The sequence below is a fragment of the Pseudochaenichthys georgianus genome, chromosome 15 (genome assembly GCF_902827115.2).
Source record: "Pseudochaenichthys georgianus chromosome 15, fPseGeo1.2, whole genome shotgun sequence".
Classification (NCBI taxonomy): Eukaryota; Metazoa; Chordata; class Actinopteri; order Perciformes; family Channichthyidae; genus Pseudochaenichthys; species Pseudochaenichthys georgianus.
The window spans coordinates 20,972,589-20,995,730 of NC_047517.1; the positions used below are offsets into that span (position 1 = coordinate 20,972,589).

The 23,142-nt window shown below is 44.5% G+C and overlaps 1 protein-coding gene across 3 annotated transcripts in view; it reads right to left on the reverse strand.

Moving 5' to 3' along the window:
- Positions 1-1,478: 1,478 nt before the first annotated feature.
- map3k4 (mitogen-activated protein kinase kinase kinase 4) overlaps positions 1,479-23,142 on the reverse strand; it is a 31,532-nt gene continuing 9,868 nt past the window's right edge. For 2 of the 3 annotated variants that reach the window (XM_034100947.2, XM_034100948.1), the window contains exons 4-27: positions 22,294-22,554; positions 21,742-21,894; positions 21,452-21,609; positions 20,068-20,184; positions 19,856-19,955; positions 19,618-19,701; positions 19,248-19,517; positions 19,012-19,161; positions 18,496-18,657; positions 18,224-18,357; positions 17,341-17,419; positions 17,146-17,224; positions 16,376-16,469; positions 15,923-16,045; positions 14,117-14,217; positions 13,948-14,028; positions 13,592-13,783; positions 13,422-13,492; positions 13,221-13,337; positions 12,975-13,134; positions 12,364-12,486; positions 11,971-12,077; positions 2,367-2,546; positions 1,479-1,869 (exon numbers count right to left, since the gene is read on the reverse strand). In XM_034100947.2, the coding sequence (XP_033956838.1) occupies positions 1,849-1,869; positions 2,367-2,546; positions 11,971-12,077; positions 12,364-12,486; positions 12,975-13,134; positions 13,221-13,337; positions 13,422-13,492; positions 13,592-13,783; positions 13,948-14,028; positions 14,117-14,217; positions 15,923-16,045; positions 16,376-16,469; positions 17,146-17,224; positions 17,341-17,419; positions 18,224-18,357; positions 18,496-18,657; positions 19,012-19,161; positions 19,248-19,517; positions 19,618-19,701; positions 19,856-19,955; positions 20,068-20,184; positions 21,452-21,609; positions 21,742-21,894; positions 22,294-22,554 (3,117 nt within the window). In that variant the 3' untranslated portion in view covers positions 1,479-1,848. The remainder of the gene's footprint in view (positions 1,870-2,366; positions 2,547-11,970; positions 12,078-12,363; positions 12,487-12,974; positions 13,135-13,220; positions 13,338-13,421; positions 13,493-13,591; positions 13,784-13,947; positions 14,029-14,116; positions 14,218-15,922; positions 16,046-16,375; positions 16,470-17,145; positions 17,225-17,340; positions 17,420-18,223; positions 18,358-18,495; positions 18,658-19,011; positions 19,162-19,247; positions 19,518-19,617; positions 19,702-19,855; positions 19,956-20,067; positions 20,185-21,451; positions 21,610-21,741; positions 21,895-22,293; positions 22,555-23,142) is intronic. The other variant, XM_034100949.2, reaches the window with a different exon arrangement.

Consider the following 23,142-nt stretch of genomic DNA (forward strand, 5'->3'; position numbering starts at 1 on the left):
ATAGTTTATGTATTTTGATAATTAGAATATTTGGAAAGCTAGAAGCTTTAAAATAGATTCTGATTCATTTTAGCTGATTATACTTGTGCATCTGCAGGGTGAAATAATAATGACGCACGAGTCATCAACTGACTTACTGGTCACTTCCGTTTGTCTTGAGAAGGAAATGTATGTTTTTGCACTGTTGCTTAACAAAAACACTCCTCAGAGACAACTGAGCTACAATGAATCACTTTATGACAGAAAACACGGGAGGCATTCACTTGGACAGTTAACCAGCCTCGGTCACTAAAGACTAAGCAAACTTAAAATATATAAAAAACGCTTGCAGACCCTCAAATATCTGACAACAGCGTTCGACTATTTGACAGCTGACCTTGATCACTGCGTGAAACAGAAGATCTTCTGCACTTTTTCATAAAGCTATGAAGCAATGATAGAAAAAGCAGTCATACCGGCATTGATACGTGCCAACATGTGCTGCTCATCCTCAGCATTACACATATTCCATATTAGTTGTTGGCCATTCATTCGAAAAAGAATGAAAATAGTGAACGCTGCTTTTTTTTTCGAAACAGCTACAGCTAGTGAACAGTAAATAAAATAATCAATCTGCATCGCTACCACAAACATGATAGTAAATAATACTTACTTTATTCATATCCATAGATGTATGAATACCGGCATCCATTGCACAAGCAAATAACTCTTTGTAATTTTGTTCAATAAATGCTGAAAAAATAAAGTATATTATTTTGGTCCAGCTAATCTCGGCACCCTCTTATTTAAGGAAATGTTTTCACACCCCGTTTACCCAAAGGTTATTATTATAGAAGGATTTTAACAGCTCTATAATTGATTAGTAAAATATATATTTACCAAATCTAAAGCACAATTGATAGGTTTTTATAGATACTGGAAACTCGAAATTAAACTACCTAGCCATTTGATAGCATTGTAATTATAAATGACATTTTCAAGGTAGAAGAACAAACACATTTCATTAAAAAAACAAAACGATTGGTTTATTAATATTGTTTGTACATAGCAAACACTGTAAGAGCAGCAGAGGACCAGAAGTTGTGTGTGTGTCAGTGTGTGTTTGTGGATGTGTTGTGTTGTGTTCAGCAGCAGGGCGGGTTTTCCTCTTCGTTGGCTTCGCTCCGGTCACATAAACAGTGGTGAGCATTTGACTTGAACATTGCTCCAACTTGACATTTACTCCACAGCAAAGGCAAAGAATAATACATTACAAAAATCCTTCCAAGTGCCAAATGACAAGAGATAAATTAATTTGAATATTTGGATGGTGTTCATTTAATCAAAGGTAAACCAGTGTCTCCTTCCTTTCAGCGAGGCTTACCACACATTTTTCCGCCTCTAGGAAAAATAAGATTCCTCCCTCCTCTTCTTAACTGCCCCTTGGGTAAACAGTTTGAAAGTGCCATAGATTTGTCCCCCCCCCCCACCCATCCCCTCCCTATTTAAAAACAAAAAATGTATTCCTCAATGCCTTTTGAGAGGTCTCTTCACCAGTGAGAACAACAAATGTGGCAATAGTTACTTTACAATATTGTTTATACAAGAATTAAAGCCAATCCTATTCTTACAGTATGTACAATCCCAACCTTGCCCCTCCCCCCGAGACCATGTGTGGATAATGACACAGCGACGCTATCCTCCATAGGTCCAGTTGTCCTCTGAAATGATATTGTATTAGTTCCTCAGTTTAATGTGCCTTCAGCTGTTAGTTCCTCTTCTCCGCATCCAGTTCTTTTTTCTTCTCCAGACAAGCGTGTACAGTAGTGCTTTCATTTGTAAACGTGGAAGCTGCAGAAGAGGGTCCATTCACTCTTCATCCGTACAAACCTAAAACAGACAAGAGATGCTGTAATGGGAGCTTTTTGGATGACCAGTTTGCCAAGACAATAACTTAAATGGAAGCGTTTTCACTATAAAAAGGGCTCCTATTATACTATTTTTAGATGCTAGCTAATGTAAACACAGACCATATTTCTCCCAAAACACGTCGCACATTGTTTCTGATACAGCAACGTTTCTGATAGGGGACCATAGGGCCGTGGGCGGGACCTTGCCAGGAGTTCAACGTAAAGCCAGCCCACATTTTAGTAATGTCGTCATGACCGCAGCAAATCTGGATCAGCTCCGTTGAACCCCCGATTTTTAGAGATGTGGGTATGGAGGAAAAGAGAGAGGGTTGTATTTTCTGACCCTTTGTGTGTCTCCACACCGGGGACACATTTTATGTATAAAAGACATAAAAAAGTGCATTTTGCATAATAGTTGACCTTTAAACATCAGTTCTGCTCTGTTCATTTAAGCCATTTTCCATAGCAGTGTCTCACCTTGACAAACGGGTGGTCTAGCAGCATGCTAGCGGTCCAGCGCCGTTTGGGTTCGCTCTCCAGACAGTGGCCGAGGAAGTCTTTTCCCTCTGTGCTCAGCTTCTCCGGGATGGGGGGTTTGTGGCCCATGCCCACTTTGTACATGATCTGGAAGTTGTGCTCATACTCGTGCCAGGGCCTCTGCAGGTTGATATTAAAAGATTAGATTAGAACATAACATCATTTCCTTGTGGGTTTATTTTATTCTGTTTTTAGTAAAGGGAATTTCCTGAAGTAGTAAGAAAGGAGGACATTTACATTTAAGACCTATAGTATTAGGTCCAAAATGTGTCTTTGACAAGCTTAACTAGCAGGTTTGGCAGCTTAGACGGCTATTTTTATCCAAAATGGTTTTTCAACTTAGGGAGCGGCAGTTTTGCTAGAGCGTAACAGCTCTGTGGATTATGTCGGACTGAAACAGCAATTTGTTGCCAAAGCGTAACTGCATCTCACAATCAAAGCATTTTAATTTAAAATGTTAAATCTTTAAATTTCACTTAACTCGACTGAAATACAATCCATTCATGTGGACGCAACAGCTGATCAGCAATGCATCTCTTGTTTTCCATTATAATAATTATAACAGAGCAACAATAAACTCAATAAAAGTATTTCAGCCCTTCTTACTTAGCATACTTTATTTGCAGCATAGAAAACTATAGGTTACTTACGTAACCCCAGTCTCAGAGTAACATGAAGTGAGATGTCTCACTATAGGATGCACCTCAACGCGTATGCAAACAGAAGCATCAATCTCATTACGCCAATCCTGATTGGCTGGTGATCTTGACGTCAACGTCAGGGAATCCACCCACCCTTTAAGTAGCTTGCGCTACGATGCAGCGTCTTTCAAAATAAGCACCTCTTCTCGCTTCGCCTTAGCAAGAAGGGCCGTCTGGTGAGACATCTCACTTCATGTTACTCTTGCCCCTTTCACACCAGCGCCTTTTCAGCTCCGGCTCGGAGCTAGAGCCTGAAAAGCGCCGGGTTTTCCAGTTCACACTGGAGCTGCGCCGGCTCTTAGCTCCGGAATCCGCTTCATTTCCAGCTCCAAAAAATTGTCGGTCCAGAGGCAAGAGCTTTGGAGCTAAGAGGTGACGTCGCTTACGTCTCTCTTACGTCGAGGCGTGCAGGAAACTAAACCCACCTCCCATGGGTCGACTGTTATGCCTGCCTACAAGCAGTAGTGCCTATAAACACACTTTATAAAGTCAGGCAACACTAACCAGGCTTCATGTGGTTCTGTTTATTTGTGCCTTACTTTGACCATCCGTTCGCTGTTATCGATCATTGTGGAGAGAGGCAGACGTGTTGTTTTGTATTATTGCAGCTATCGGATGCAAGTAGTCAGTTTAGCTTCGGTTGCTATGCTAACATCACCCGTTTTATACCAGAGAAACTTTCATAACAGCGTTGTGATACCAAACAGTGTCAATTCAGACTGACACACATTCACTTAGGCTAAGGGGAACTGGGGATATGCATCAGCTGCTTGTGTGAGTCGGACAGTGAATACTTTAGAGCGGCCGCTGAAGTGTGAGCTAACGGGAGCTAACGGGAGAATAAACTCCTGTGGAAGAGCTGCACTGCAGCGGTCGGTAAATGCTGCAGAAACACGTTAATAAACAATGAACCACGGCACTCTGGAGCAAAGCATAAGGTTGGAGAAGTCGTTAGTCAATTTATTCTGGCTTCGTCTGATTAAAAGCAACACGATCATCGACCCGACGCAGTTGTTGTTGTTGTTGTTGTGAGCTGCCGTTGGGGAGCAAATCAGCGATGTAAACGGTGACGGCATGACGCAGCAAGGGCAGCTCTGGGGCGCCAGTGGGCGGTGTGCACAGAGCGGGAGCTGAAAAGGGAAACCGGAGCTGAACCAGAAAAGCTCCCGCTCGGAGCTAGAAACTGAAAAGCGCTGGTGTGAAAGCCGCATCTGAGGACTGGAGTTACGTAAGTAACCTATAGTTCTCATTCATAACACTCCGTTCGATGTCTCACTATGGGAAATTGAAACTCCCGTATTGCTAGACATGCTTATCTCGAAAATCACCAAAACAACCCGAACTTAACAGGTAGAACCCTGTCTCAACACGGGGCCCAGCACTGCACGGGCCACACTTGGAGCAGAGACATCTACCCTGTAAAAGCGGACAAAAGTGAGCGCGAGGACCAGCTCGCTGCTGCACAAATGCCTTGGATGGAAACACCCTTGAACAAAGCCCAGGATGTAGCCTGTCCACGAGTAGAATGAGCACGCAGGCCCGTTGGTGCCTGCAAACCCTGACTCGTATAAGCCAGAGCAATCGCTTCCACAATCCAGTGGGAGAGCCGTTGCCTGGTAACGGGCTTGCCCTTATGAGGGTTAGCCTAGGATATAAAGAGTTGGTCATTACAACGAAACTCTTTTGACCCGTCCATATAGGTGCGTAAAGCACGGACTGGGCACAGCAAATTCGGCCGCTGTTCCTCAGAGGAACACAGCGGCGGAGGAAATGCCTCAATGTCAATGGGGGTACATGAGCCAACCACCTTAGGTATAAAGGCAGGGTTGGGCTTCAGCAACACTCTCGTTTGCCCCGGGGCAAACTGAGTGCATGAAGGATGTACAGAGAGCGCATGAATGTCACTGACTCGCTTGGCGGATGCCAGGGCCAGTAACAACACTGTCTTCAGTGACAGGTGTTTCATGTCAGCTTCTTCCAGGGGTTCAAATGGAGGTCGAGTGAGCCCATCTAAAACCACTGCCAAGTCCCATAAGGGCACCAGTGACCTGGAAACAGGGAGGAGCCTGCGAGCCCCTTTCATAAAACGGCAGACCAAAGGATGTTGGCTAGCCGTCTTTCCCTCAAAGCCCACATGGCATGCAGCAATAGCAGCCAGGTACACTTTGATCGTAGAGAAAGCTCTGTGTTTATCAATTAAGTCCTGTAGAAATGATAAAATCACCCCGACAGGACATTGAAAAGAGATGTGTCCTTTTTGAAGGCACCACTCCTCAAACACCCTCCACTTACAGTCATAGAGAGACCTGGTGGAGGAAGCTCTCGCACTCTGAATAGTGTTTATCACCTTCTGAGGGAGTCCCACTGTATTCAGATTGTACCACTCACGGGCCAGGCCCATAGTGCCAAGCGCTCTGGGTGTGGGTGAAAGTTTGTCCCCCCCAGCCTGAGACAGTATGTCCCTGCATAGTGGGAGCTGCCACGGCTGCCCGCACAGCAGCTGATATATCTCCGCCAGCCAGTACATTGCAGGCCTGTGCGGAGCTATCAGGATAAGTGTGTGGCGTTGTTCTCTCACTCTGGCCAGAGTTGGAGGTAACAGAGCCAGTGGTGGGAACGCGTACAGAAGGACCGGAGGCCAAACGTGTGCGAGCGCGTCCACGCCTAACGGTGCGTTTAAATGGTGCATTGAAAAGAACAGCAGTCATTGAGCATTTTCTTTTGATGCGAACAGATCTACCGCGGCTCGGCCGTAACGCACCCACAGCTGACTCACAATTATTGGATGTAGAGTCCAGTCTGCATATAGTGGTGCACCTCTGGACAGCAGATCTGCCCCGAGGTTCATCACTCCTGGTACGTGCGTCGCTCTCAGAGAGAGGAGACGTCCGCAGCTCCATAAGATCAGTTTGCGTGCCAGCATGTGTAACTGGAGAGAACGCAAACTCCCTTGGCGGTTTATATACGATATTGTGGTCGTGTTGTCTGTCCTCACGAGGACATGATGTCCTCTGAGAAAAGGCAGAAAGCGTTTCAGGGTGAGGAACACCGCTAAAAGCTCAAGATAATTTATGTGTGACCGTTGGAGGTCTCTGCTCCAGAGACCCCTCACAGGTCGACCTTCGTATATACCCCCCCAGCCCGTCAGACATGCGTCTGTGGTGACCACCTTCCGCGATAGGACAGCACCCATAGGCACGCCCCGTACTAGAAAAGTTGGGTGTAGCCAGTGGCGCAGTGCCATTACGCATTTCATAGTGACCATCACTCTCCGCGCGCCATGACGCGCGGGGTCCAATCTGAGGGCAGCAACACAGCGCTGAAACTCCCTCATGTGTAAGCGTCCCAGTCGTACCACCAGAATGGCTGACGCCATGAGCCCCAGCAACCGCAGACATGACCTGAAGAGAACATATTTGCGTGGCTGGAAATGAACGAGGCAAGCCCTGAAGGCTTTCACTCTCTCTGCTGACAGGCGGGCTGTAAAGGGCACCGAATTCAGGCGTAGGCCCAGGAAGAGTACAGTCTGGGCTGGGGACAACATGCTCTTTTCTGTGTTTATTATGAAACCCAGGTCGAGCAGGTGTTTTACGAGGACATTCGTCTGCGTAATAGCCTCTTGCTCCGACTGTGCGAGAAGGAGCCAATCGTCCAGATAAGTTGCCAGGCGAATACCCTGTTGTCTTAACGGGGCTATCGCGGCTTCCGTACACCGTACAAACACTCGCGGGCTGAGAGACAGACCGAAGGGAAGTACTCTGTACTCGTAACAGACACCCTGAAAGGCGAACCTCAGATATTTCCTGTGTGGGTAATATACTGGGATGTGGAAATACGCATCTTTCAGGTCGACTGATGTGAACCAGTCGTTTTGGCGCACGAGACGCGTGAGATGTGTGAGTGAGCATTCTGAATTTGTATCTTTTGAGATATTTGTTCAGAGCTCTCAAATCTAGTATTGGCCGAATTCCGTTCCCTTCCCGTTTAGGAACGAGGAAATACTTGGAATAAAAGGCGCTCTGACTCTGCTCGGCGGGTATTATCGATATAGCCTTCTTTTCTAGTAGCGAGAAAATCTCTTGCTCTAGAATATGGGCCGACTCTCCCCGGGCCTGGGAATACAGAATGCCCGAGAAGTGAAGGGGGGTGACAGCGAATTGGAGCCTGTAGCCCCGTGTTACTGTCTTGAAAACCCAAGCAGAATCTGTGAGCATTAGGGCTGAACGATATACCGTGTCATGGCGATAACCGCGATATGCGCAATGCGCGATATTCACACCGCAGGGACGTGCTAACGCACTTTAGCACAGAATTCAAAATAAAGATAACCTTATTACTTATCGAAATTGCACATACAATATATCCATTTAAAGCTGAGACTCCACAGATTATTTAAGTATAGTATCTAAGCTATCCGATCTCGCGACAGGGGAAGCAAACACAGACATCACAACACGTACCTTTTACGGAGCTTTTACGGGAGATCGTCTCACCGTAGCTGTCAATCTGATCAAAAGACGTGTTCAATGGCATTAAAACGAGAAAAAACGCAGCTGAATCGGTTAATCATGTTTCTGTGGCTTTGAAGCAATTGTTTATAATCCATAATTCCATTTTTATGTAAAAATTGGAGCACAAAAGTTAGCTGCTAATGGTAGCCACCAGAGTGTATGCAGCTTCCGGTTTTGGCTACGCGTCACTCTCACTCCTTATTTGGTAATGTGTGTGTGTTAGACTGCACTGGACTGCCGCATAGCCAAGACCGGAAGCAGCGGCAGTGGCTACCATCAGCAGCTAACTTTTGCTCTGCGATTTTTACATAAAACTGGAATTATGGATTATAAATGAAATAATTGTTTTATACAGAGACGTTAAAAACCTATGGATTAACTGATTCAGCCGCGTTTTTTCTCGTTTTAATGCCATTGAACACGTCTTTTGATCAGATTGACAGCTACGGTGAGACATCTCCCCTAGAAGCTACGTAAAGGTACGTGTTGTGATGTCTGTGTTTGCTTCCCCTGTCCGAGTTCGGATCACTTAGTGATGATACTATATACCTAAATAATCTGTGGAACCTCAGCTTTAATCGGATATCTTGTATGTGCAGCTACGATAAGTAATAAGGGTACTTTTATCTTGAGTTCTGTGCCAAAGTGCGGTAGCATTTTTTGCTCAGGGGTCATTTAGACTTGTGTTTTGTTTTGGTAAAAATGGTTTGTATCGTCAGTTAGCTGAGATTATTTCCGTTAATCTGGTATAACACATTAATAATAGGTTCTTAAATATTAAGATCCCCTGAGACACAGTGTCGTGAAAAAAAAAAGTAACGTACCCGTCGGGACTTTGGGGCTTAACAGGTTAAAAAAACGCAATATATACCGCAGAGGGGGGGGGGTAATCGCGATGTCAGTTTTTTTTCAATATCGTGCAGCCCTAGTGAGCATCCTCCACTTTTCGCTTCTCAAAGCGAGCGGAGATGTCACAGCTCTGTCGTCTGCCCTCAGTGTCTCTATTTGTTGTGTTATGGGGCCCTCTAGTGTCTGAACACGGTGGTGCCTTCACAATCCCATCTATTGTCCGCCTTTTGAGAGAGGCCGTTGCCGCTCTCAAAAGAGGGGCAGACGACAGACTGTGTATTGTTCTTATTGTTTTTCTTATCATTTTTATTGACTGCGCCCTTGGCTTCAAGCCTGGAAACGACAGTGGAAAATGATTTATTCTGAAACAACAATGACGACATGTGTTTGTGTGACTTAAACAGGCAGCGGAACTTGCTGTCTTCGATGTTAAGTCCATTTCCCTGATGGCGCGAACTTGAGGATGACGTTCTGGCATCATTCGAGGCGGCGGGAAGATGGGGGCATGGTGGCACCCCGAAAACACACGAGCATCTAACACTGGAACGTTGCTCTGGAGCAGGGGAACAGGGAACTTCCAGCTCCTTCATCGAGGAGAGGAGGCTGTCAGGCCGCCCGCTACTTCTTCCTCGCCTGGTGGCTGAAAACCTGGGTCGGCTGCGCCTGAGCGGCAGCTGCCGGATCCGGAGATTTTCTTGGCCAGCTCCCCCTTGCCTCATGCCTGGGCTGGGGACCCGGGACGGGCTGCGGTCTCCGCTGCTTCGGTATTTTGAACCGGGCAGGACGTGAGACAGCTTGAGTGAAGGCCTGCCGCGGGCTGGACCCTTCGGGGGAGACAGAGCTGGAGAGCCTCGTCTCCCTTCCTTTTTGACACGCACCTCAGCTGCATTGAAGCTAGAGCGGAGCCAAATATGCCCTCGGGAACAATAGGCATGTCCAGAACATCCTCTTTTTCCCGGTCTGGAAGGTTCGTCAGGTTGAGCCACCTGGCTCTCTCCTGTACCACCATAATTCCCAGTGCTTTGCCCGTGGCTTGGACTGCACAGCGCTGCATACGGAGGCAAATGTCCGTGATCGCTGCGATCTCGTCCCACACGGCAGGCTCAGGTTTGCTCGACATGTCTGCGCAGAGCTCCGCCTGGTAGGCGGTCAGCAGCGAGGAGACGTTGAGTGCCCTGGCGGACAAAGCTGCGGCTTTATAGGCCCGTTCGGTCATCGCTGACTGGAACCGGTCTGCCTTTGCCGGTAGCATGGGGTTCCTGCTCGGTGTCGAAGCCAGCCTCGGTTTGAGGTGGGCTGCCACCAGCGGTTCCATGGGCGACATGCGGAGCAGGCCGAGCCTCTCCATACCGTCACAGTCCAGGGAGGAGGCAGCCTGGATTGGGGCCTTGTTGCTAAAGGGCGGTCTCTCCATGAGACCGACACCTCGTCCAGCATCTCCGGAAAGACTGGAAGGAGCTGCCTCTTCGTCCTCGCTGCTGGGGGCAAGTTCTTCCCCTCGTAGCGAGATCTGGAGGTCTCCTTGGCCACTTCAGGCCATGGGATGTCCAGCCTGGACGCAGCGCGTTGACACACGGCCTGCAAGTCCATACTTAGGACGGGCGAAGCTGGTGTGCTCTCGCCCGGGGAAGCGGACATCGCTCCAGGCTTGGCAGCCTGAGCCGATGAAACGAAGATGTCATCCTCATCCGAGTCAGACAGGAGGAACTCAGAGGTATCCTCTTCGTCCTCCATGTAGTCCAACTCCAGGACATCCTCCGCGGGTGGAACCATGGTGAGGTCCAATTGGGAGCCCCAGCTTGACACAGCGCGGGGCTTCGCTCTCGCGGCTCTTGCTGCCACTGGGTCCCAGCCTGAAACGGCGTGGGGCTCCGGTTCAGCGGCTGTCGCTGGTGTTGAGCCCCAGTCTGACACAGCGCGGGGCTCAATCTCTGCGGCGGACGTCACCATGTCTTGATTGCCTGCCGGCGAATCAGCGGACATGAGGGGGTCCCGTCCCGACAAGCTAGCTTGGCGTGCTAACCGTCGGCGGAGGCTCTTAATGGTGAAGCGGGTACAATGCCCGCACGAGCCAGGGTTATCGATAGCCTCCCGGGCGTGTTCCAGCCCGAGGCAGGACGAGCAGACCTGGTGTGAGTCTGTGCCTGAAATCTTAAACCCGCAGCCGCATAGCCGAGCCTCCGAGTCCCTGACTCCTCTGGTGTGAGGGAGAGAAGGGTCCATCTTCGTTCGCCGGTGTGTTGGCGTGGAGTGGACACGCTAGTAACAGGTACGTTACGGAGAAAAAAATCCAACCTTGCAGTTAGTCCGAAAGGAAAAAAGGCGACGGTGTAGATTTGATTCTCTAAAAGTACAATGGGAGCCAGAGCCTTTTCTTATCAAGCTCCACATTTGTGGAATCAGCTTCCAGTTTGTGTTCGGGCGGCAGACACCCTATCCGTTTTTAAGAGCGCGCTTAAGACCTTCCTTTTTGATAAAGCTTATAGTTAGGGCTGATTAGATTCAGCCCCTAGTTTTGCTGATATAGGCTTAGTTTGTCGGGGGACATCTTACTTCTTCCTTCTCTCTGTCTATACCTGTGTACTCTCATGTTCCGATTAACCCAGCTTCCCCAAATGTCTTTCTTTTTGGTGTCTATATACGCCGGGATCCGGAGTCATGGATGATTTGTCCTGCCCATTTGTGATATTGGGCTATATAAATAAACATTGATTGATTGATTGATTGATTGATTGATTGATTGATTGATTGATTGATTAAAGAATATTAACTGGTGTGTTAATACCTTTTTTTTATCTCTGTCTCCTTTGGTGTGAGAGAGAAAAGAGAACGTCCTCTTTACCGTGGTGTCGGTGTGGAGGGAAGAACAAACTAACAACAGGTATGTTACTAGCTTGAAGAAAAAAATCAAACCTTACCGTTATTTCGACAGAAAGAAACGGCGAGGCAGAGAACAATATTAACTGGTGTGTTAATATTGCTCAGTCTTCTTGCAAAGCAAAAAAGTAACCGGCAAGCGCCCGTCAACCGAATGTTAGCTTTGGGTTCAGTCTGTGGACCGTTAAGCTCGCCCGGTTACTGAGATGTGCTCTGAAGCGAGAAGAGGTGTTTGAATGACGCTGCGTCGTAGCGCAAGCTACTTAAAGGGTGGGTGGATTCCCTGACGTTGACGTCAAGATCACCAGCCAATCAGGATTGGCGTAATGAGATTGATGCTTCTGTTTGCATACGCGTTGAGGCGCATACCATAGTGAGACATCAAACGGAGTGTTATGAATGAGAACATCCTCAATATGATCCAAGCTTGTTGAAATGTAGAGGATTTGTGCTTTTAAATTCAATAGCTTTATCAGTATGACCATAATTACATACAGTATTGCTAAAGCTCTGTGTAATTGCAACATCCATACACAAATACATATTTGAAACCAATGCTAAATTCTTAACATAAGCAAGAACATGTTTTTTTCCATCACTCCTTACCTTTCCAGTCACCATCTCAATGAGAACGCAGCCCAAACTCCAGATGTCTGCTGCTCGACCGTGACCTTCGCCCTTTGCTCTGGTGATGACCTCAGGTGCCATGTATGCTAATTAAGACACAAAGAGTTATTAAACATTATGATTTATTTATCAGCGATAAAATAATATGCAGGGTTCAGATATATATTTGTATATAATTCCATGATATCAGTGGGGGAAAACATTGGGACATTTTATGTAAAAACATATACCAAACTAATTAAACACAAAGGCGTTACATAAGGACTACCCAAGTATCAATGATATGATGTGGGTGAACATCGATTGGTAAAAAGGGGAGAAAGCCACAGTGACCCCTGGTGGTGGCATCCAGACACAAACATAATTTCTTACCTGCTGTTCCCAGAGTGCTGTTCACCTCCCCTGGCATGGTGTGAGTGTTGTTCCTCAACTTGACGGAACAGCCAAAGTCACCGAGCTTAATCAGGCCCGACGATGTCAAAAATATGTTGGCTCCTGGTATGATAAGAAAAGACAGAAAGTACATTTGGGTTAGAACAGTCTCAGATCTATCAAAACTTTCCACACTTCCAGAATCTGATTATGATCTGCTTTGAATTATTCACATATAATTAATTTGCTTTTGGTGTATTGGTGAATACTACTGTATAGAAACTGTAAGGAAATTAAATTAAATAAAACAGGGAAAATATACACATTTCATCAAATTATAGTAAAATAGGTAAAATACTTAAAAAATATGTACAATATATCAGAATTAAAATAAATAAGATGCGCATTAATAGAAGTGCAAGTTTGAGCAGAAATGTGAAAAATGGTCCAAGGAATGTGCAAAGTTTTACAGTATGAAGTTTAAAAAGAATATGCAATGTTCGGAGATGTAGTCCCAACGACGTGCATTAATGTAGCGCATGTTAACGTTGTGCTATGTGTGAAAAAGAAAAAAGAAAAAGAAAGAATGAAAAAGAGCATTTGATACTGACCCTTGATGTCCCGGTGGACGATGCCGTGTTCATGGAGCACGTTGATGGCTGTGATGGTCTGTTTGCTGTAGAGCCTGATTACGTGCTCCTGCAGCCCCAGTCTGGACACTTCCTCCAGCGTGCCCTCGTCACAGTACTCCATGAAGATGTACATCTCCTCCTACAGGTGAGAGCATTACAACTTAGACCAAACTCCTTCAGTATACACCATGTGATGCTTCACAGAGATTAACATGTGCCTCTTACCCGGTGGAGCTCCACTCCGAAGTATCGCACCAGGTTTGGGTGTTTAATGCCTTCAAATATTTTCAGCTCATCTGCCGTCTCCTTGATTGTTTTGTGATCGTTTGGCTGGAAACGGATCTGGTTGGAAAAAGACAAACAACTTTTACAAATACCTGCAGATCTACTGATTATTTAAAAACCCTATTAATTAATGTTGCATACCTCCTTCATGGCCATCAGTTCACCGGTGTCCACGTTGATGCAGGTGTACACCTTCCCATACTGGCCCTCACCTGTTGCACACACAAACATTACATCATTGTCTGTGTGAGTGACACATAACACACATCACAGGAAAAACTACTGAAAAATCAGTAGTCACTCAGCCGTACCTATTTTGTTGCCCCTCTGCCACTTGAACGTCACCTTCCTGAGCCCAACGTGCATGACATTATCGTAGGACTTCGGTGTGTGACACACTTGGCCGATGATGTTGCGCTGCTTCATCACACTGTAGCGCTTGTCCTCAAACTTTCGGATTGAGCGACGGACGGCCTCCATGGGACTTTGCCGTGCGGCAGTGTCTGAGATTGGATACGGGGAACAAGATTTATTATTTTCGAGTTGGAAAACATTCCCTATTAGGGTTAGTTTATTTATGTATTTCAGATACAAGGTCAATTCAAAGGGCTTAATATAGGCATTAACACATAATAGTGGCTAATGTATCTTCACTCTAAAGTCTCACCTTTGGACTGGCTGATAAAGGTGCGGAGCTCCCAGCTTCGCCGAGCAGCGCTGTTAGGTTCTGCCTTAGGATAGGTGGGTTCTGGGTAAATAAATGACAGGAGAAAATTCAGCCGAAAGTAGGATTACTATGCACAATGTGGATCAATGCATAGCACTGATGCACCCACCTTCTCTGTCCTCTGTGGGGCTGGAGTGGCGGCTCAGAGATTTGAAATGCAACTCCGCTGCCACCGATGACAGACGGTCGTTCTCGTGGTAACTGGATCCCCTGCAGGAACATGAAAGAAACAGATGCAATACAGTGCTTCCATCAAAACCCCAGTCTGGGACTGTGATGCCCCTGTGGGTCCATCAGTAGAGAGGGTGTGGCTGTTCTGTCTGTGCTGCATTGGCTGCATTGATTGCACTGATTGCAGTAACTCAGGGCACCTGGGTCTGGTGCTCTGCAGCTATTTTAAAAGCCTCTCTGCTCCTGTCTGTTCTCTTGCTCTGCTTCTCCCTGCAGGCACCCCGGTTTTGTTGAGTATATTATGAGTTTCTTCAGTTGCTTTACTTTGTGCACTTCAACACTCTCACACACATACATATCCATACAATCCTCACCCTGCATTTACATTACTGATACCACTGACATCCACACCTCATACTTTACTGGTTTTTGACTTGATTTGATTTGTTTGTCCTAAATAAACATATTTTGTTAACCGTCAACATGGTGTGTCTCCTTTTTGTTGTGGCCTTTTGAGCCAGGTCATAACAGGGACCTTCACTGTTTAATGACCAAATTAAGGATCAACGCAGAGTGCAATCCCTTCATCTCAAAATGCCATGCACTTAGTGAGTCATTTACATTTAATTAACTGTGGAAAATTAAAGAAATACAAGCGGCTGCTTTCTAAAAGCATCTTAATGATATGAGCCACTTTGACTTGAAAAGGGTGAGGGATCATCTTCCACTTGAGATGCTTTTGAGTAAAATATTCCTGGACTGAAAATTACATAAATACTGTAAATTGTACAAACAATCTCACTAATGAAATATTAAATAATTCCACGCAGGTTAGTCAGTATCAGGGAAACTAAATAATACAGATAAAGTCTTCTGAAATGTCAAGAGATTAAGCCGGGTATGTTGTTGGAAGCCCATTAGCAGTCAGCATGCATCGGTCATTGCACAGCCTGAAAGATTAGATCTCTAGAGTGCATGTTCTGATTTCATACACACACAGAAATAAGCCAGAAATATAATTGCAGTGAATCACCAGCATCAAAGCAGGACTGATGTTAATAGCACTAAAAAGCAGAGTGTCATAGCCCGCTCGTTTCATTGGAAGTACTGCGTTCTTTTTTCCATGTTCACACCATGCACAACAATCACATTCTCCTCATAACAACACTTGTGTAATGCTATTTGTCTGATTCTGTGACATTTAGCGGAGCTTTTAAAGGCTACATTAGCACTTGGAAATACTGCTTATAATATCAATTCTGAGGATTTTCTGATGAATTTTCTTTTGTAAAATCAATGTCGTGCCTTTTATTATGGATATTATCATAGCATATCATCTTCTCGAACTTTATTTAAGCTGTAGTAAGTATATTAGTGATTTAAATTATCAGCACGGCCATGCTGGAAAGGCAGCATTAGTGCATAAAATCACTAAAAAAACATTTCAGGGATCGTAAAGGGAAATACTGCATTAAAAAACTAAAGGGGAATGGTTTGTTGTCCAAATATACTATTCGTTGAAACTTAAACTAACACTAAAACTAGAAAAGATCAATGCAATTTAAGATGTATTGCTCTTTAGGATCAATATCACACACAGTGTTTCATTATTGCTATATTTTGAAATACACTGTGGAATTTGAAGCAATCTCCTTCTTCAATTTTCAGAAGGCTTTTGTTTTTGTTTCTGGCTGCTGGACAGCGGTTTCTAGCAGGTGACTTGGGGGGGGGGGGGCAAGGCTACCTGACGTCACCGGGGCTGCTGCTGGGTGCTTTGGTCTGGCTCTGTTCCCCCAGGCCCTGAGGGACGGGGCGGGGGCCGTTGGGGAACAGCTGGTTCCGGAGGTCGCAGGGGAGACTTCGAGAGCTGTGTGGTGAAAAAACAAACTGAGGATCTCTCTGCCTTGGGAGGAAAGGTGGCTTGAGTGGGATGTGGGACATGTTTGTGTGTGACTGGGTGGCTGGTTGAACGACATACACACACACACACACACACACTCGCTCAGAAAGTACACAAATAAAAAATAAAAAACACCACTGACTTAAAGAAAACACACAGAAGCTCAAATCAAACACAAGCTCATCAACTACAGCGCAAAAACATGAGTATGCATACAAAGCAAATGAAGGGATGAAGCACAATGAGCCATGCAGGAAAGAGCACAATTTGTATAACCATGTAACTGCAGGCACCTACCTGAAACCTTCAGCATTAGGGATAAACAGATTGGGGTTCGGTGGGTCACTATGGCAGCGAGGGACCTTTACAGGACGAGGACTATTCCTGGGAGCTGAAAAGAAAAACACCAAATCCCTAATTTAGTCACTACACCAACAAAAGGAAACCTAGTTTGAAACACAGAACAAAAAAATACCATTAACTTTGCTGTAGAAAGCACTTGTGTTTTTATAACTGCATACATAGAGTAGTCAGGTGAATATCTTAACGTTTAAAAGTCACTGTATGGTGTTGCTTTTAACTCCATCCAGTTCACAGAAAGACATTCAGTTCTGAAAAAACTGTTCTACCTAAATAATTTTTCAATAAACACTACTTTTGTATATTACTTATATTTAATTTGTTTTTAAATGGCAGTAAGATTTCCATTCTGCAGATGACCTGGTTTTTAGTCTGTCTTTGTTTAGTGAACAAATATATCTTTACAATATAAACCTGCTTCTCGGTTATCATTTTCACACTTGCCTAGGGAAACCACAGTTTTCTACTTTGACCACAGAGCAGCAGCATTGAGTTGCTTATATGAGTCTCAGTAATTGAGGGTTTTCAGACATTTCAGATTACACAAAGCTTCTTTGGTATGTAAACTGAATTAGTATTACATTGCCATTGTTCCTGCTTTGTGTAACAGCCTGGTTGTAAACCTTCTACAGAATATCAACAGATATAAATCCTAAACTCCAGATATGCAAGTCACTAATAGTTTGTATGACAGAGGAGACTCTTACCAATGTACAGGCCGGTGACTGGGCTATGAGGTTTTCCAATCACATGTCCAATACATTCATTCATCAAAGCTTGTAAATTCTGCAAAAAGACATGTGAATTCACAATTGACAGGTTAAAAAATACATGATGTTTAAAGCATGCTCGTAGTGATTCTTTCTTGGGAATGATAAAGGGAAGAAAACAGGCATCATTACCAGGAAGTCATCCTCTGGCAATGCTGATATAAAGGCAGGTTCGATAGCCTGAAGAAAATCAAAACCCTGAGTCGCCCACCTGCAGGTCAAACATAAGAGTCAATCAGCATGTTCCAAAGCTTCACACTGTACTGTTTTCAACCAAATTCACATACTCATCACTTTGAAGATCATACACAAATATTTCATGACGAATTGAGAAATATACGAGTTGACTGTGCTCTAACATAGTTTGATTTATTATGTAAGAGGTTTCAGTGTCCTCATCTTGTTCTTATAACGAGTTCCTTGTGTGCTCCTCTGTGGGAACACTTGGTCATATGTTGGAATATTTAACAAATATGACAACTGACTTATGCTCACAATAAGTGTCCCTATTTTTGTTTGCGTATCTGCTCGATATTTATAAAAACAAGCCAGAGAAAATAATATATCTAATGTGTGCAAAACACTACCATTGCAATTGTTTTCCATGAAAAAAACCTAAAGGCTTCCCTCTATTATCAGAGCACAATGTTGCCATGGTCGCTTGTTATAGCTCAAAGCCAAAGCTCTTGAAGAAGAGAGCTTACACAAATGTGCATTTAATATAATAAAAAATACAGCAAGGCAAATAAGGTCTTTATAAACACCCCACTTATCTTCAGTGAATCATACTGTGAGAATACATCTTAAGCTTTCCTCAATCTTAGTCTGCAGTTTGATTAGGCTGATGGGAATCAATGTTAACTTCTATTATCCAAGCTTATTTTCAATAACAGGATAGCTTATTTATAATAGGGCTTCAAAAAGCATCCCTGAGCAACATATTCAAACAGAGGGCAAAAACAAAAACAGAAGTAAATGACTTCAAATTCATAATTGATGGAAAGTAAGGCCTTACCTGGGCTTGGTGCCCCTGCCACTCTCACATTTGGTCAGGACATAGGTCATCCATTTGCGGGCGAAAGTAATGTAGCGTTCCCCGATCCTCTGCCTGAACTCCCCTGACATCAGACGCACCACCTCCTTGTGGTACTGTAAATAACAAAAAAGCAAACAAAGTTATAGGAGGAATAACTGCCCATTACTACAATAACAACCTTAGTGAGTGAGAGAAGTGGACAAGACATATCTGTGCAGAAGGAACACAAGCATCCAAAGCATTACAGTTACCTCAAAGGCAAAATTGTAGCCCTGTATCATGGCCTCCCTGTAGTACTGATGCAGAGTGGCCGACTCCGACTCCTCCACCTCGGCCTCAAACTCAGTTGTGAACATGTATTCCACCCGGTCGATGGAAGTGCTGATCTTAATGCAAAGCTGTAGTGCCTCATCCTTTGATAAGAGAGAAAAATGTATGTTTGTTATTATTGTATAGAACCGTTGCAGTAGAACACCTTAAAGTCAGGGCTACGAGTGGATGCATTCAAAACTGATTACACAAGAGAGAACGGATGTGTGGTATTCTGGCTCTGAATGAACTAGATATGAGAGTTGAGTAATTTCCTTTTTGAGAATAACTTCTAAAATCCGGCCTGGTGTGTCTATTTTCAGGTGTGAAATGTAGGGTAATAAGACAGCGTATGTAGTGAAAAGTATGACATCAACATGCAGCTGTTTTTACAACAACACAAAATACTACACATATTTTAATGAGTTATAAATCATATTGTGCGGCTAATGAAGTACCTTGAGCTCCTCCAGTGCACTGGCGATGAGCGGCTGACTCGATGTTTGCTCTCGGCTAAGAGTGAGCACTTCCTCCATGGTTTGCTGAAAGGCTTTTCGCTGGGCCACCAGATGAGCTGACTGCATCACTATCAAGAGCATGCTATCCACCTGAAATCACATTCGACCAATGGTAGAGTTGTAAACAAGAGGAATACACACCTACGCACATTTAAACATAAGAAAATGTCACATACCTTCATGGCTCTTAGTGTGTCTACAGTTTCCACCTGGGGGACCAGTTTGAGCAGCTCTCCGTCCCACTGAGCCCAGTCAGAGTCGGTATTCGAGTCCCCGGCTCCGTGTTTACTCATGAGCAGGTAGGCCTCATCCTCTGCAATTTCATCGGGCTCTGTGGAGCAGTCTTTGCCAGCCGCGGCGTTGAGAAGCTGCAGGATGAGAGGCCTCTGGTCCATCAAGCCACAGGGGACAAAAACCTGCAGCTCCTCCAAGCCTGGAACCTGAACCTGGATATATAAAAAGAAGGTTATACAGGTTCATAAATGACCTGAGGACAGAGAGGTTTGATTGAAAAATGTGTTAAATGTAATTCAAACACAAAGGCACCTTGACATAGTTTCCCTTCTTCAGTGCATCCAGGAGACAGGTCACCCCGTTAGTGATACTGAAAACTGCAGCAACTTCTAAATCCTGCACATAGGGAATCAAACAAAGTGTGTGTCAGAACACAAAGTCCCAGTTATTTGGAGAGCAGAGAAAACAGGGTCACAGATAAACTGCCAGTTCAGCACTGTTATGGCTTTCTATTTCAGGGGAGATACAATTCTTTGCTGCTGTCTCTCACCTTGCGAAGCATTTTGGCAAAGCCCAGAGCCTTGGACGCCCGCTCCCTGGCCTCGTGGAACAGCTCTTTGAGGGACCGACTGGTCTCGATTACGGACCGCCTTGAAGAATCAGAATGTTTAAAGATTGTCAAAGTTGTTGTCTCCACTGAGACAGTAAAGATATGAACACTGACTAAAGCAGAATTCGAAAAAGACAAATGATCCCTCTTACCTAATCTCATCTGAGGCGGTGCTGTCATCTGCACATTCCCAGAATTCATTGCCACTCTTTTGTAGGCCGGCATCAAGGAACTCTCCAGTGGATTTAAGCAGCATCCCAGCAATATCACTGCAAAGAGGACATTCTCAGTTTTACAATAATCATCATTAACTAGGGGTGTAACGGTTCACAGAAGTCACGGTTCGGTTCGTACCTCGTTTGGGGGTCACGGTTCGGTACGGTTTCGGTACAACAAGGAAAAGTAAAAAAAAGTCCCAAATGCATTTTGTTTTTGCTGTTATTTATTTTTAACAGTAGTGCAAGTTTTGGTATGAAAATAAGGAACTCTAACATTTGGAATCATTAACTGTATTACACAGTTAAAAACAAACCACAAACAGTAACACTCACACTCAGATGGCCATATTATTTATAATGGCTGATGTCAAACAAAAAGCTGTACAACTAAAAAGAATGTCTTGAAAATATTAAAATAAATAATAAGAAAGTGTTTCAATCACAATCAATAAAAGGCAATACAGAACTGTATAACATCTCCTGATGTCAAAATATAAAATAAATACAATGATAAATATAAAACAAAATAAACTCTGTACCTTTAGGAGCAATGTCTAACATGTGTAATTAACTTGTGAGTGTGTGAGGCCATTATGCCTAAATAAAGGTACTCAAGCTTTACTCTATTTTCAAGTTGTTCTTCAGAAAGATGAGTTTGTCTACGTTGTCAGCAGTGAGGGCGGATCTGTTGGCGCTAACTATGTCACCTGCCGTCGAGAAAACACTCTCGCTGGGGACTGAGACTGACTCGGATGTGATTGAGCATGTTTGACGTGTTACCACCATGGTTACCACCAGCATACCGCACCGCTGTCGAACAACGCCGACACACCGTCCTCGTCCGATCCACAACTCGCACCCCATCATTGTTGTAGTCCACAGGGAACCCGAAATGTTCCCACACACCTGATTTAAAAGAAGCAGGTGGGTCTTTTGGCTCCTGTGTGTTGTGTGAACTCGCCGTAGCTACGAACTGTTCTTCTTCATGTATTGTGTTCGTTTTGTTGTGTTTTGTTCTTGTTCTTCATTTGTTATTTACGGGCAGCTGGCTTTTAGGCGCAATACCGCCCCCTGGATTATATATAGTGTAATACTGCCCTGAGTGACAGACTTTTTTCCCACTCGTAAAAAAAGGCGTATTCGCCGTGTGACTGCATGTGCCGAACCGTGACGGTACGGGACGAATACGGATACCGTTACCATCATTAACACTTAACAAAAAGGACAGATGCCCATATAAGCATTGAAACAGGTTACACTTGCTGTAATCACTCCTCTTTAACTTCAATCCAATTTAGTTTGCAGGTAAGTAACTGACCAGAAAAGCTTCCCAGACTGGGCCTCCCCTCCACGGATGTAAGGAGTGATGACCTTGGTGAAGTTCCACTCCTCCTCCAACAGGTTCTTTAAGCTGTGAGAGGCCTGAGGCAGCTGCTGCAACATCTGGATCCAACTGTGCATGTAGTCAAAGTAGACCTACAAAAACAGCGACATATTTTAGATCACCACAACATATATTTCAATATTGCATACAGCGAGACTGTCTCTCTAAAGAGGAACCACATTCAAATGCTGTAACTAGAAGTAGAGAAAGGAGAGGAGTCTGACCTCGAGCATCTTGTGAAGGTCCTCTTCAAACTCATCAATATTGGCATTAGTCTGCAAGCCCTGAGCATCAGTCACCACGCCACGCAGCATGAACTGATAATACTGCTTCATCAGAAGACCACCTTTAAGGACCTCCTTACACTCACGCACCAACTGCAAAGCACAACAAATACTTGATTAGCATTTATATATGATATAATTCCTCCTATTAGTTCTGGCAAGTAACATTTTAACAACAATTACTTCAATATTTTTTGTTTGAGACAAAATGTACTATGGTTAACCATTTATGTGATAATCTATATAGAGGTATTACACAACTTTCTAATAGACTTGGGAAAGTAGTAACAAATTATTCAACTAAATAGGAATCTAGCATACCTATGGAAATGACATACGTTTAGGCTACTGGGTTAAAAAACAGTGCCATAACACTGGTCCCTTTATTTAAGCAAAATAGCAGCAATGGAACTAAATATGTATATCTGTGTTGAGTCATACAGCATGAGTGGGGCAACCTGCTTAGAAGAGCCACTTATAACAGCTGCTTGCCTGTTTGATGCTGAGCAGTGAGGGCTCTCCAGCAGGCCTCTGTTCCAGTCGCAGTTTAAGGCATTCATGAATGACGTTGAGAAGGACCCTGCACAGCACGAGGAACGCTGGCCGGAAGGAGGGGAGGTCCATGTCCAGCAGATCCTCCCAGGACACCTGGTCGGCTCCGAGCTCTGGGTCAGCCGGGCCGCTGCAGGACTCATGGCGCGACAGCTCCGGCAGGTAGTCACTGTACAGCATGGGGTCAGGGAAGTCTGCAAACTGAGGGAGGAAGATCAGGGAAAGTCAATTCAACATGTGTTCTCCAGCACCATGGCTGACCATATGAATAGAGTTGGCCTCAGGAATTTGTAAACTTTTATTGGATTTTGCATGTTAATAAATGATATTGAGACTTTGTGTTGCTTTATGCATCCTTGCCGCCCAATCTCAAACATGCATCTGCAAACATTTGAGATGCATCTCTATTGGGTTGCACAATAAAGTTTAAATTGACAAAAATATGACCATCTGATCTGTGCAAATAAGCATAATCTCAATTAACAAATTCACATTCCTAGTACCTTCTCAGCTGAAAGTTGAAAATTTAAAAAACAAACTCCTCAACAGCTCATAAAGTGGTGACAACATTTCCAACACGCAGATGAGCTGATTATCCTTTGCAATAAACTCCATTTCTAATAATCCTCTCCTTTTACAGCTCTCTTTGTCTTTCACTAGCTCGTGTTTGCACACCCTCTGTTTATAGCCTGGCTTCTGGTAAGCTCCAAATGCTGTTTCCTCAAGTGCCTAATTAAATTACTAACATGTACACTGTGAACATTACAATTAACTGTTTGACTGCATTCA